This window comes from Lagopus leucura, unplaced genomic scaffold, assembly GCF_019238085.1.
Source record: "Lagopus leucura isolate 7727_CA_CO unplaced genomic scaffold, USGS_WTPT01 Super-Scaffold_100004, whole genome shotgun sequence".
NCBI classification, from domain to species: Eukaryota; Metazoa; Chordata; class Aves; order Galliformes; family Phasianidae; genus Lagopus; species Lagopus leucura.
Genome location: NW_024962264.1, coordinates 36268518 through 36284393, shown reverse-complemented (window position 1 = coordinate 36284393; position 15876 = coordinate 36268518). Strand labels below are relative to the sequence as shown.

Genomic DNA, 15876 nt, shown 5'->3' with positions numbered 1-15876 from the left:
AGCCTTGCCCTTGGCTCCTCAGGAGACTGTGCCTGCTGCTGCTGGGGCTTAGTGTCTCTGCTCACTCAGACAAATGCCAGGCCTCCTCCAGCCTCTGCCTAGGCCAGTGGCCTGGCCCTGTCCGCATGCCACACGACCTACAAGTCCACTAATCCACTGTGATGGGGAGCTAGAAAATGGGACAAAGGAAAGACAATTCCAGTTATACCTTTCTGAATTTTGTTCTAAATTCTGAATTTTGTTCTGAATTTTGTTGCTAAAACACTACTGTATTAGTGGAAAGAGAACAGGCATACTGGAATTCCTTCACTGAAGTTCCACTGCCATCCCTCTGCTGGTCCCAGTACTGGCCATGAAGCAGCCCTTTCCAGCAGCAGGGAAAGGTTGCAGCAGATGTTCTGGAATAAACCACTTCCAGGCAAAGGCCACATGCTTGATTGGTATTTACAGGGAAAGAAAGAAAAACCTCATGGGAACTGCAGCCTAACCCCTATATAAAACAGCTCCCTGCCTGATCTTTGAAATGAAAATATGCTGTGGTCTTTCTCCCCCTCAGTCAAGACAAACATTTGAGAGGAAGAGGCAACAGACAGTTCACGCACCAATGTGAACAGGGAGGAGTTCTGTCCAACCCTTGGGAACAAATGATTTTTGAGATGTAGCAAGCATGTAGCAGCACAGTACTCTGGTTTAGCTCCAGGCTATTGTTGGGATCCGGGTACAAAGAAGGTCTAGACTCTGGCCTTAAATATACATTAATGCATGTTAGAGACCGTGCACAAAATAGTTGAATGTAGTTACTTTTTTTGTTATATTAATTTTCCTTTAAACTGGGAAAGAAGCTTCTGGAATGAAAACTTTACTATTCCTTTTATTAGAAAATATAAATGGACTATGAAGAGCCAAAAGACACCTTGATGTTATTTTAAGTCCTGGTTTTTCCAGTACAAGGGAAGAAGCAGTGGGCGGACACTCCAGCCACTCGCTGCGAGCACCCTGCCCCACTGCCAGAGGCCACACATTGCAGCCAAAAGAGCAGTGCAGAGGTCAGGATTGCTAAGGTGCACAGCGTTGCATGCTCCTTTGGCACAACTCAAGAGCCACCACCAAATGCTGCGTACAGACAGATGAGTTGGCAGAAGAAGAATTAAGGGAGACTTTACTTAACATCAGTTACACTTCAGGGAGAATATAAATTAAATAGCCTCATCGCATTTAATTCCCAACCTTAGTACTAAAATAAAAGAATTTAATTTGTTTGCTGTGATTTTCTCTTTTGCCTTTCAAGCTTTAACTTATTCTCATGCAAGGCTGTCTCGTGGGGTTCTTGTCGTTCCACTCTTTGAGAAGACGACAACAGAATATACAAAGAAACTTTATTTTAACTTATTTCTTACTGGAAACTGGAGACAGAGTACTACAATACTGCTTATTAAGACCTCTGGATACAAAAGAAAAATGCTCTAGTTTATACTATTACATTCGCACAGAAACAAAGTTTATATGCTTTTAATTCATCTTAAAACATCAGCTAATTTAAACCAAAACAATTTCCTAGTTTACACAACAGTAGATGGCCACAAAAACTAACTACATCAGTTTAAAAATAGATCAGCGTTTGCTCAAGTTGGAATAACTTCCATATGCAAATGGACATAAAATTTCACTTCCTACAGAATAAGTACCGTTGTTCTGATACAGAGAACCACGCTGGTGTTTAACCAAACGTAGCTCCTATTACCAGTCTCTAATGAAAGACCAAATATGTTTAATCATTAGCTCTGTAAGCAACAGAAGTCAGCACGATCTTGAAACATTCCACTTACGCAGGGAAGATAATACATTTTATAATTATCCTTTCTATAAGACAGGGAAGCTTAAGAGACATTAATGATGTTATAAAGGTAGTTACACCTTTTAGCAAAGTGGCTATAAACATCAGACACAAACAAATGCATCTGAGCTCAGTTTTTAAGACCAACCCATCTTTATGAAGTACAGTCACCAACAGTGCACGCGGATTTATTTGATCGAAGTAGGTATCACCTTTGGAAAGCATCTGGAATTTAATAACTGTCTACTTAGTTTGACATCAAGACAAATCATTTATCCTCTACTCCTCTAAGCATTTTTAACTGCAATATTAAACATCAGAATGTGGGATTAAAATGACTTCAATATTTTTCCAAACTAAAACCATAAGTAAAAAAGCTCAGATACCAAACCACTACACCACCTCTAAACTATTTCTAGCATATGTTGCATAATATTATTCTAATGTGCAACAGTTCTTGGAGATCGGAAAATGATGTATTCTGAATGCTTTCAGGCCATGGATCTGCTCCAGCAAAAACTCCAGCATGAGTTGAAGGGCAATAAAGTCATCTTCATGGAAGAGATTCACACTGCTACTAACATACATGCAAATTCATTTGCTTAGGAAGCTCTTGGCCTACAATTAGTGGAGAGCAGGAAAGCATTACTATTCATGTCCCTCCATGTTCTTCCCCAGGCCTCTGCACGTGCTCCTGGGGACACCAGCTAGGCTGGCTTTCAATATATTTCAATACAGCCATTCCTACATGATTCGTAAGCAAAGGATCCAAAGCAGACACAAAACAATTCCACCTTTTCAGATTTTATAAACATGTAGTAAAATTTCTTGCAGTTCATGCTTACTCCACTAATCTTTCAGATCTGTGAAATGTTTCACAACACTGTTTGAAAACTTCTGTACATACTGACTACACTTTTATTTTGCAGAAAATGAAGCCTGCGTAAACTTTTCTAGAAAAAAAACTAAACCTTTTCATTAATAAAATATGAATAAAAATATTGTTTTGTAAATGGCTTGTACCAGCCAAGATGAATAGCAAAAAAGAAACATTTTTTTTGCCCCATTAACATTTTACATTCTTTAGTTTGGGGATGAATCTGGTATCTTCCTGTGTTTATACTGTACCACTGTAAAGTTATCCTCTGTCATTTTATCTGATAGCTGTTTTTATATCTGTGCATGAAAAAAACAAAGCCAAAGCCATCTTCATAAGATTCGGTCCCCAAATGTTCTATTTCATGTTGCTAGCTCTGAGGAAAAGACCGAAAACAACAGAACTGTAACAGGCACACAAATCACATCTCTGTCCCTGGTGACAACTTTCATGAACAACAGTCCCAAATATCCTATGATATGAGAGTAGTAAGGTAAACCCAAAGATGGACTCCTTGTGTTTTGTGTCATATAAAACACTGATATCTCTCAGACTTCAGATTCAATTTCTTATGCAAAAATTTTTTCGTAGCAAGAGGAAAGTTGAGAATACACTTCTTCATTCATCAGTTTCCTGAGGAATCTACAACTGTTGTGGAAAAGAACAATTACACAGGTTTTATTAGGATCTGATTAGAACCTGTGCAGCCAAGAAGAAAATATGACTCATGTAGCTTTTTTGAATATTAAAATAAAGTTGCACCACTGAGTTTTCCTTTATTGCCACAAACAGAGCTAAAACACCATATCTTGTACTGCGTTAATGCACAGAATGGCAGATTACAGGAGGTGAAACAACTTACCTCTCCCAAACAAGTGGCAAAGATGGAACATCCCACATGGGCCACAGCACAGAAAACAACAATTCTAGCTACCTCCAACTTGCTCAAGATGTTTCCAAAGATTATTGATGAAGCAAAAGGCTTTCTACTCCTACTTCCCCCTCTTCTCAGCAGGGCATAATTTAGCACACAATAATCACAGATAAATATTTTAATTTGTAGTTGCTATTGTCACAGCATGTTAGCATGTTTCCTACGGTATACCTTTCATGCAAATGGTAACCTGGTGTGGAGATGCTCAAACTAAACAAGCTGATGTGTTTTCTTGTATTAGTTTAATTGTATTGGCATGACTATCTTTGCCTGCTCTTCGACAACAGCAGAAACAAAAATCAAGAGTAGGCTAGGCATCTTCACACTGTGCTTCAGTTTGCAATGAGGACAAAAAGAAGTCTGTTTTCTGTGATCTCTAACAACTTGAAAAATCGTATTGTCTGAAAACTCTTAAGTGAAAAAACGAGGTTACCATAACTGGACTTCTATTTCTAGCTATCAGTATAATACTGCAGCCTTCTATACTATGTCAAGTCTAGTGAACAAAAATTTCCAGTAACCTAAATAACCAAATGTTTTTACTATTAATCAAGATAACATATAAGCAGTTAAAACTTTCAGTAACTTAACAGTATAAGACAGAGCAATACAGTGTACAAAATCAAGACAAAATGCTTTGGTAATAATCCCATTTCATCTCCATCCACTTGGCTGAGCTCAAAAATGCCGGTTTTAAATTTCTGAGTCAGTGTGGCTTCCCCTCTATCAATTAACTACCACAGTAAATCATGCAAACAGAATGGAGGACAACTATAAATTACTATGATTTTCATAACATGCAAGTTTACAAGCAAACAATGATTCCAAATGATTGAAAGGGTTTGTTTTACAAAAGGCGGGGAATGCATATTAACTTAACAGATGACAAACTTGAGGCTTATGATGAAAAACTGCCATTGTCTTTTAATCACCGTCTCACAATAAATGGAAATTAGACAGTTTGTCCTGTCCCACGGGACCATTTATAAGATTGTAATTAGCTCTGTGGAAACCCACACAGACTTGGATGGAAAAGCTGCAACAAAGAGCAGGAAGCCAGTCTATATTCATAAAAACAGACTATTAGTTGCTGTTGAAACACTCTTGAAATATTCTTATCGTTAGGCTGCCTGTTTAGTACAACCAGTAACTCCCAAAATATATAACCTACAGAAGATAGCTGCCAGCTGGTCAGCTGCAATTATATCTTTATCAACCTACCTTTCCCAGTTAGATTGCACAACAAAATTCAACATAGTATCAGCAATAACTGCACTGACAGAAGATCAAGTAGTGAAGGGACACAGTTCAGTAACTCTCAAGGTCACCTGGTAAGTAAATGCATTAATAAATTCATTTAAAAAAAAAACATTGCTTGGACTATACAACTCCTGATACTCATGACTGCTACTCGCTGCTGTGCAGCACAGAAGCAGAAGCTGAGGATTTCATTACAGTACCAGAACACCTTTGATATACTAGCATCACGAACAGAGAGCCATGTTTAGCTCAGTATGACTGTAATGAAAAGGTGGATGTATTTAAAGGAGATAGTCATCCAGAGGACAAACTAAAATTAGAAGCACATTCTCATGGGCAGTCTATGAGAATACTAACACACTGGTGAAGCCACTAAAAAAAGAACTTCCAAGTTTGGAAGGTGACTGGGAGGAGAGAGGTATCATTAAACCCATATCAACAGAAAAAAAAATCATGGATCAGCATTTTAGAAGGAGTAAGAAAAGCTCCAGTGCACAAATCTGCAAAAACAAACTGAACCAAGCAATTATGAGATATTTATCTATGGGCAATAAGGTAGCACAGTCTCCCATTTGCAGGGAAAAAGCAGTCACTCTACATGTTAGGTTGCGGTATGTCAACAACTGAGACACCAGTCCAGCTAACATCTTTTGGTACACCATGGCTTTGACAGCTATTTTCTTTAGCAGCAGAACACAACTGCCTCCCTTCATGATGAAAAGTAAACTTGTGATTTTTTTAAGGCAAACATGAACGAGTGAGGAAAATCCTAAAGGACATCTGAAATGCATGCTACAAGTTAGACCATGACAGGAGATGGTTGCGGAACAGCTGTCACAGTTTGAACCTGATCAATTCTTTCCCCACACCCACTGCGCATAAGGGTAAGGCTAGCCAGACTGGCACCAGCACATAGCTGCCATGCAGAGAGACATCAGAGGGTAACACCCCAGCAAAGTTACCAACACTACCAAATAAGCAGTCTGCCGGGAATCCTGATTAGGACAGGCCTACAGCTGTTTAAAAAACAATAAGCATTCATTTTGCTGTGGCAAGTACTTGTACAGGAGAATTCTTCTCAGGGAAACACAGGAGTAGGCAAGAAGCTCTTCAAATTCTAGATGCAGTTTTTGTGCAGTGCATTGGTCAGCATTTTAACAGAGGTGGTCGCTCTCATCATTAAATTACCACAGTTACCACAAACACAATCTGAGCAAGGAAAAACCATGCAGTGACTTCTCTTAGGATTCCTTCAGAACAAGAGACCAGAATAATCTGTTCTGTAACCAGTCCCAAAAGTAGCAGAGACAGAGAAAACACCGTAGGTCTACACTGGTAAATCAAGAAGAACCAAGGACTCAGGTTTGGCCAGCCTTCTACTGTCACAGCATTGCACAGTTTCACTTTATTCATTTCCTTTTAAGTAAAATTCTACATTTTTAGTAAGCAACCGGTTTTCTGTGTGCAACTATCAATATCCAAGAGATTGTAAAATCTCTTACTGAATGGGCATTCCATGGTAAAGGTGAAGAAGAAAACAATATGACACACAAGAAGAATGAATGAGCAAAAGGAGTTTTTTCCATGCGATACAACACAGAAGTGGTATGTTTATAAAATGCATGACTTAGAACTAATTAAAAACCACATTCCAAAAGAAGCCAGGCTCTGTTTACAGTTTTTGTAAAATTACTCTTTCATTAAGAATGTAAGAATGTTACTGTCCACTTAAACATGAAAGCGGATGTTTTTTCAAAAAGAGAACAAAAATATTCTATAGAGTTGCAGTTGTATTGGAGAACATCCACTTTTCATTAGCTTGCTCATTGATTGATAATTCTACGCACTATTAACATCAGATTTATTAGGGGGAAAAAAAAAAAAAGACCCTAAAATAATCTTCCCCTGTTGTATCTCATCCATGAAAGCATCCTAGGAACACAGTAGTGCAATGCTCAGATCTAGGATCAAAAGCACGCAAACAGGCAACAACCTGAATTACATCGTATCTGGCGCATTTGAAGAAACTCAGGAAGTTTTTGCATCAGCACACTGCAAGGACTTATTAGCACAGCTTTATTTACTTCTAACTACAATGTCTTCCATGCACTCTCCAGCAGATGGCCACTAAGAGGACCAGGGTCCTGCAGGCAGCACGTGAGGAGGGGCCAGGTGAACTGCATTACATCATCCTGCTGCCAACAGGGAGGCTGTTGAGAAGACAGAAACAGCCTTCTCTAAGATGCAAATGGCAAGGCAAGAGGCAACAGCCACATGTTGGAATATGCAAAAAAAAACCAGCTGGGCATAAAGACACTTCTATTTATTTATTTTTGTTAACAGAAAGATGGTCAAACATTGGGACAGAGCCCAGCACGGCTATGCAGCCTCCTTCACTAGAGATGCTTCAATGTCAGGACGGGGCCAGTGTAACTTGATTTTACTCGGCATGGCTTGTGCAGGAGTTTGAGGCTGCATAAGCTCCACAGGTCCCTCCCAACTCTCACGACTCCATGATTTGTGACACTTGGCAGGGAGTGGGACATGTAAGTAAAGCAAAATGTCTGGAAAGATGCAATAGCCCCTGGGATTGCCTCTCTTAATCATATTCTTATGTATTTATCATCTTTGGAAAAGGAGCAGTATAATTCTTAAGTTGAACCCAAGCCATACTATCACAGTGAGCTCCCAAAGTTCATGTCCTGATTTACAGTCACTTCAGTCAGAACAATCCTTTCTGAAAATCTGGAGACCTTCCTTAAGCCTCTCACTCCTCCTAGCTCGTATACCTTTGCCTTATCCTTTTTCCTCTCCTTCCCACCAGCCATGCCACCCTTTCTGCCTTCTCTCTCCTTCTGTTGCCATCTCCAAATGTCCTTTTTGGCACATGGCAGGGAGCTAAAGCAGCAGCAGTGTGGAAGGCTGAGGATGGGAGTCAGCTCTGAGGTGCAAACAACAGGCAAACACTTTCACCTCCTTTTCCAGGAGCACATACATCCCAACTCCTCCCAGCTTCCCCACTAGTAATGTTGACATTCCACTCTCTTCAGATTAGGATACAAACTGCTCTGAATTGACTGATGGAGGTTGCTTGGGGAACAAATGCTGTCTGAATGTTAATTCTGTTTTCTTCTGGAAAAGGAAGCAGGTCGAAACAGAATTCAAAGCTATAATTGCATTTGTATCACTCATGCGAGGCTTGTGCGAAAGCTATCCAAACAATGAGATAAGTCCACACTACTGAATATACTTCCACCTTTTTTCAGTTTGTTTTCCAACTCAAGCAAGACGTCCACAGATTAGTTTTTACTGACATTTTGAATATAAAACATGAGAAACAATGTAGTGTTCACCTAGTAATCCGTGAACAATATTATCTGTAACAAAGCAAAGGGAACAGAACTTATAACATCCCCTAAAAATGCTCTAAAAATATCTGCTAGCTTTACTGAAAGAAAAAAAAAAAAAAATAGCTTCAGTAACAGAGGTCTATGTTTTTGGAGGAAAAGGTCCAGAGGAAAATTACATATTTGTGGTTAAGCTGGGAGTCATGATGTCTATGCATATGTATAACATGTGGTTGCAGATTCATAATACACAAGCCCTTCAAACAAAAAAAAATGTAGATTTTCAAAGATCAATCCGTAAAAAGAGCAATTCATTTTCATCAGTCTTATTTCTATGGTTCTTGAAGTCAGAGGTGCAACGACCAGACTCTTCCTTCCATTAAGCATATACAGACAGTAAGCAGAAGGAAAATCAAATGGGAGGTGCAGCAGCTCTCCAAGCACAGACCCCCTGCAGCAGGTTCCTCAAGAGAGATGTTAGAACTCCACTTTTTCTTTCTGTGGATTAGTCTATTTTACATTTTAAATTACTAGCTACACAAGCACAGCTGATTTTACGCAAAGAAAACATACTTAGAAAAGGCTGGATACATTAGGAAAAGAATTTTCATGCGTTTAAGAAAACGTACAAAACTAACTATAAGCAGGCAAGGAAAGTCCTTCACAGTCTGGTTCTTGCTTGATTTGTACTTTATTATTACCTGTTTTGGTGTAAATTATGTATATAACTTCTAATGTCAAAAATGACAACATTTGCAATCAGTCTTGGTGAGGTCTTATTTCCACAGCACAGTATTGAGATAGAATAATCTTGTCCTCCATTTAAAGGAAAGAAAATAGTGTAGTGTGGCAAAAAGTAACATTATTGCTGGTGCTAAAGCACATTTTTATGTTTCACAGTAACCCAGAAGAGTAAAACCAAAAGACTCTGTGGTGCTCTTAACAAAATAAAAGGATTTTGCTTTAACTGAAATAGAAATAGAAGGTGCAACACCTAATAAATTTGCCTTTACAGTTCATTGCTCTGGCATTCAGACAGATAACATTATCTGATACCTGGCACATTGAAAGTTACTGAAAAAAGTAATAATATTGAAAGAAATACCACAAAGGCCTTTCCCCAACAAATTCTTAACAGCATCAGAGGTGAAAGCCTTCAGTCTCTTCATCTTAAATACTGATTTTACATTCCCAACTACTTCAACTATTTGAAGAAATGAAATGCATATAAAGAACCGCTGAGAAAAAAGACTGCAAAAAAGTCAGTTGCAGTGAAAAACATAATGGTCCCTCATGCATTCCTGCCTATGTCAATCTTATGACAGTGCATTTAATTTCACAAATAGCTGTCACAAAAACAGCTTCTGTATTCTACTGATGCACGTCTGCCTACATACTGTAGACAGAGTTGAGTGTGAATACTGTATCTGTGCTTTTATTTTTAATAATATGATTAAACTGCCTGTTACATTAAGTATAAAGTCATGTAATATCTTTGGTTTATTTGTGTTTTTTTTTTTTTTTTTTTTTCTGTTTTAACTCACTCAAGGGCTGTGGTTTATCTTATACTTCACAAAAATTATAAATTAATAAAATTCAATGCAAGAGATTTTAAATTATTGAACTGGTTTTCTTATCTAAGCAGTAAACAATTAAAGTAAGCTTTACACACACTGTCCTATAGATTTCTGGTTTCTACAAATACTTAACATATAGTTGCTATATTCCCATTTACTGAGTACCAATTTACGTAGCTGAGAATTTGATTTTCACTGTATAAGAATTGTGTTATTACTCTTACAGTCTGGTCTGTTGCCTTTTTGTTTTCAGGTGAAGAGTAAAAAATGTAATTAAGCTCAGAGAAATACTGTGCTGAAGAACTACATCTACCAATCTGAAGAAGCCTCATTTGTATTCCACATTGGGTTAATACTGTAACTGAACTAACACTAGCTGAGTTATTCTCGACTTTGTCACAGTAAGTCAAAAGAAATTCAGAAGGGATTTACTGACTCCACCTTCGCTGTATACTAGAAGTGTTTCTCTTCACACAAATTTATGTGAAAGCATAGACTTGGTGAAAGTAAAACATAAAGGACAAGGTGTCTCACATAAAGAGTGACAGAAATCTACGTCCTTAACTACCTTTTGTCCAAAATGGATCAGACAATATGAAGTTTCTTATTTTTCCATCACATGGGGGATTTAACAAATTCAGTGCTGATTTATCTATTTATTTGTGCTGATGAGAACACCTCAAAATGAAGGCTTTACCTCCTTTCCTTCATGTGTTAAGCTGTATGTCTGAATAACTAAGATGAACACAAGCATGATTAAATGGATGAGGATGAATTCCAAGTCTGGTTGCTACCAATTTCCTCAGCAATTTATAGGACGTACCCAAGTCAAAGTATGGAAACCAGAGTAGACTGCAAACAGACACCAATGCATTTATGAAATTAGCTAAGAGATTTGTTTTTGCCTGGCATAGCAGGCATCTAGACTGCCTCTTCTGTTGCAAAGCCATATTCCATTAGAAAAATACTGCCCTACATTTTCACATGCAGGTCCAGCTATGCGACTTCAAAAACAAAAAAATCTTCTGCCATTCTGTCCTGAAAGTACAGCAACTTATGCTGGTCAGCAGTGCCACAGCTCCACTCTGACTGCAGCTATGCAAACAGATCTGCAAACAGCTGGCTTAGGCCTATTAGAGTTGACATGGCACCGTTTTTGCTTGGCAGTCCTACTTACCTCTAAATATCCTGGCTTACAAAGCCATTTAGGGACAACCTGTCCTGTTGCCAGGAGGTCTTCATTTATCACCCAGAGGGCTGCCACATGTCAGTAAAATCTGCTGTGGCCTTTTGGGAAGGGTTGAAGGTTCATCAGAGCCAGACTTGTTCTGTCAGCTAGTGGATTCTGTTTGCTTAATGTACCTTACACATCATCTACTGAGCAGGGGGAGGAGGCAGCAGCAGCAGCAGAAAGGGAAGGAATGGTGCACTCCAATGAAACCAGATGTGTTAGTACTGCCATGTGAAAACCAGGAGGTTCTGGTTATTTACAACTTTTGTTGTGTACAGCTTTTGACAAGTAGGAACATAAAGGTGGCAATAGCTCTTGCATTAGCTAAAGAGAGAAAAAATTGAAGTCTGATTGAGGAAAAAACTCCCCAGTTCAGTATAAACCTGGAAAGAACAAACTCAACCTGTAAACAAAACCAAAAACAACAGCCCCAAAACAACTGAATCAGCAATTTTTCCAGAGTGGGTCAGGACTTGTATCACTGGGCTAATATAATTTTTAATTAACTGTTACTATCTCATAAACCAGAATTACTGCAGTAGGCTCTAAATCAACATCATAAGAATAATAAGATCATGTAACAGTGTTATATTCGCAAAAATACACAGACTACTAAAAATCAGACTGCTAAAATACAACTTCATCTAAAATTAAAAGACCAAGAAATAAAAATTTACCAAAGGAAGATAAAAGCTGAAAAACAAGTCAGTGACAATGGATTTCATGATGAAGAGTTGTATAACTACATGTTTCCTTTAGAAATTTCTAAACTACTAAATTGGAAGCATTAGTACATTGAATAGCCATAAAGATAATAGTTGCTCAAGATAACAAAAATCCTCTGCATTTGCTCAGTAATAGAGGTATATTTTTAACATAACTAAAGAAATCATGCAAATAGAAAGTACTAGGTTCTCCAAAGAGCAAGATTAACCAACAGTCACGTCTTCAATTTTAAACTAAATTATGTTATTAAGACATAACAAGGAAATAAATTGTGTATACAGTGATGTTGCTACAATAATCTAATTACGGTAAGAATTGGAGAAATCAACAATACTGAAAATCAGACAGCTGTACAAACTGCCATAGTCCAGCACAAGTTGATGGAGCATTGTGACTACAGGAGCTTGAGCTGTTTGCCCAAAGTTTGCTACCACAATTTAATAGAGGCAGCAGCTTAAATTACTCAAGAAATGTTAGCAAAGGAGAGGGGTAGCATTCAATGTTACTGCTAGAAAAAGAAAGTAGCACTGTGATGAGCAAGAGGAAGGTACTCAGAGCTGGCATGAAGTTTCCCTTCAAGGCCTGAAGTTCAGCCAATGGATTTGTTTCATTTTAATCCCCAGAAGTCTGGAGTGACAAAAATATAGAGAACCTCGATTAACTGTGTTTCAACAGAGTAATGTTACACAAAAGGAGGGTACTCAATCTTTTACTATACTAATAAGCAATCAAAAATAAGGAGAATAAAACAGTCTACGAAGGAAGCAGAATTTTAATTTTGTGGCAGATAAGGATGTTTGCGTATTTCTGAAGTATTTCTGGGTAAATAAATAATTTTCTATAAAGAAAAAATGGGATAAAACTCATCTGCCAAACAGTAAGAAGTTATATGTTAGAACAGCTACTGTTTACAATTTCATGCTTATCCAAAGAACACATGTGGAAGCTGAAATGAATGTATGTTCTTTTAAACACAAAATTGACTGGCTGTCATTATACTACAATTGCTCCAATGCAAAGGGATGAGGGATGAAGAGGCAGAAATCAGAATATAAGCAATATGTATTGCTAAAGAATAACTGTCTGTGAAGATGATGAGGCAGTCTTGTATTTTCTAAATAAACCTCCATGTACATATTATGTAAGACTGAAATGTCAGAGATGCGAAAAAGGAGAACAGAAAAAATACATATTTTTAATCCACTTTCCTCTTAGGCATTTTTTCTACACTCTTCACAAGGCATCATGACTAGATAGCTAGATAGTGAAGAAGAAACCATGGAGCAAAAAGTAAGTAAAACAGGGCTGGCGGAATAGTTGACAGTAGAAATTGAACAAGGACAGAGTTTAATGCCTGCTGTTAAGCCCCTGGCCTGTTAATTCTGTATCATGAAAATTTTCTCTCAGGCAGGCCTAGAACAGGATGGCTTTTCCTACTTCATAGTTCATTCACTCAGTTACATACCTTGGAGCAGGTAATGAAGCATGGAACTTATGTTGACTTACATAACCCTGTCTGTCACCAAAGCTGTCGTATCTTCCCATTTCAAGTCATACATTCACAAATATATAAACACTACATGAATTAGTTGGTCTGACAAAAAGAATCTAGACTATGTCCTAATGTTTTTTCAAGCTACTCAAAGCTAAAAAAAAAAGAAAACAATTAAGATATTTGCTTCCATAGAGTTCTGTGCATTTCAGCTCTTGCACTTACTCAGTTTATTATAGTTTTCTATTCATCTTCCCTGAGAGGTTCAAATTCACAAATATACTCTAACAAAACTAGAGCAAGGTTGAACTACCGTAGAAAATTATCACTGTCATTCCCTCCACTGTCTTCCATCACTTTATAATGCACAAATTTTAGGGACAAAATAATGTCCATAACACTACTCTTCCTCATTATCCAAATTTGCACATGAAACCTCTAAGCCTTTGAGACAGTATAAGAGCTTTTTCAAAGATTCGATACTCCATTTTGAGCTGTGGTTTATCTGTTTTCCATTTACAATTATTATTAAAAGGAAGAAGCTGTTTCTTTCCTAGGCATACAATTGGATTAGACTAAAAAGGTCACAAAGGTCACTCTTGTTAGTTAAAAATGAAAAGGAGAACAGCTAATCAGAAGGAAGAGCAAGGAGACTGCCAAGAGCTTCGAGAAAACCAAATACATGCACTGGTTTAAAGCGCTCACTGTTTTTAAGACAACCAGCATGCAATTCAGTGTCTGAAGAACTTAACTCCAACTACTTAAAGTTCAAAATACTCATTTTTTTCTACTCAAAATCAAACAGAAAACCCATGGGGGGGAAAAAAGAAACAAACACACTTTTTCAATGCTTTTCATGAATGCTAGAGTAGAAAACATATAGTTCTAGAAATAAAGGGAGAGGAGTTTTTTGCATCAACTTATTCTTCTACAGGAGAAAAGAATATACAGAGTAAAATAGGATAAAATAAGCAGCTCAGTAAAAACAACACTAAGTTTATTGACATTGGTCTGTCTCTTTTTGCAACATATGCTGGTACATGAAATTCAGCAGGTCTCAAGAAGTCATGAGCAGTACTGGAAATAACTCCTCCTACACACTGCTCAAAAAAACCCCAAACACCTGGCACAGACAGCTCATTGATGGCAGAGTAATAGCTCAAAGAAGATGAGAACATTATGCATTGCTCTCGGTGATCTGTTGGGATATGATATCTCATAGAACAACTACATAGGAGCACCAGAGTATAAAGAAACAGTCTTGCCTGAAGATATTTCCGTTTCACTTCTCTGAGCTGCTATTTGTATGTTATTTTGTGTTTTTCCTCAATTTTCAAAACTCTTATCTACCGTATAAAGCAATTAAATGTTCCTACCGATATTAGGATGCTTCAAGAGACGACAGATTCTAGCTTCTCTTTCCAGTTTCTGGTGATCTGCAACAAAGGAAAGCACAGTATTTCCTTTTAGTGTAAGTTGAACATAATACAGCACATTTGCTTTATGAAGAAAAAAAGTCTTTAAAAAATACTTTATTTAGATCCATTAAGAGTTTACACTGTTTGCAATACTGCATCAGGTTACTGCATCTAACCTCTTCTTTGATGGACTACTGCAGGCACTGCTCCAGTAGAAAAATCAAACTGCCAATGTAATGGAAATATTCATGGCTTGACCTATAATTATCAGGCTATAAACCATGTTATAGCATTAATCAAAATAAAGACAATCCGCATCTCTGGTACTATCTTAATTTCTGTTAACTCTTTTAATAATAATACCAGGTACACTGTTCAACACATGGCAATCACCCCAACAGCATGCCAGCATTCCTCCAACACTTTCTCACTGCAATGCAATTTGTTATTAGAAATTTCTGTAGAAAGTGGTTTGTTCATTAACCTGAAAATATACTAAACACTTGTGTCCAGGTATATCATCTCTTCGTCCCTCCCACCCTTCTGCCATTCAATCCTTTGCAGCCTTTGAGCAGAAGCAATAGGCAGTAGGTTTGAACTTTCCCCATATGCCACCAATGCCTAAAAACAGTAAGAGGCAATATACCACTGTATAGGTTTAGCTTCGTTTTGATGAAATTGTTGGCCCTGCCTTCCCACTAGATGCTCAACTCTGGTTCAGGCTACGTCTTAGCATTTCCACTACAGGTTAACAGAGTAATACAGTACTTGTTTTATACAATAAATGAGAGCTTGGAAGGTGTGCAATTGTTTACACTGGAAATACCTGGAGGTTTTTGGGTATATCACAATATCTAGTGTCAGACAGTAAAGATTAAACACATGCAAATGAATTTATAGTTTGTAACACAACCGAATATACAAAAAGATTTCTTTGGGCAATATGGATAGAGAATTATGACAGAATGACAGGCTACAGAGGAACTACTGATCAGAACTTGCCTGAAATGATTTAAGTATGGTATGAGAAAATATTTCATTTTAGTATTTGTACCTGTACAAAGAAAACGGCCAATACTATCAAAATACTATCTGTAAAATACTATCAAAACTACACCAATAATACCAACGTTACATATGAGGACACAATCCCTGTTTTCAAAATGCTATGGGCAGTAAA

The 15876-nt window shown here is 37.6% G+C and overlaps 1 protein-coding gene across 15 annotated transcripts in view; it reads right to left on the bottom strand.

Annotated features, from left to right (window-relative positions):
• The window catches only part of CAMK2D (calcium/calmodulin dependent protein kinase II delta), a 158815-nt gene that overhangs the window by 80827 nt on the left and 62112 nt on the right, over positions 1 to 15876 (bottom strand). For all 15 annotated transcript variants that reach the window (XM_042872079.1, XM_042872084.1, XM_042872085.1 and 12 more), the window contains exon 3: positions 14655 to 14714. In XM_042872079.1, the coding sequence (XP_042728013.1) occupies positions 14655 to 14714 (60 nt within the window). The remainder of the gene's footprint in view (positions 1 to 14654; positions 14715 to 15876) is intronic.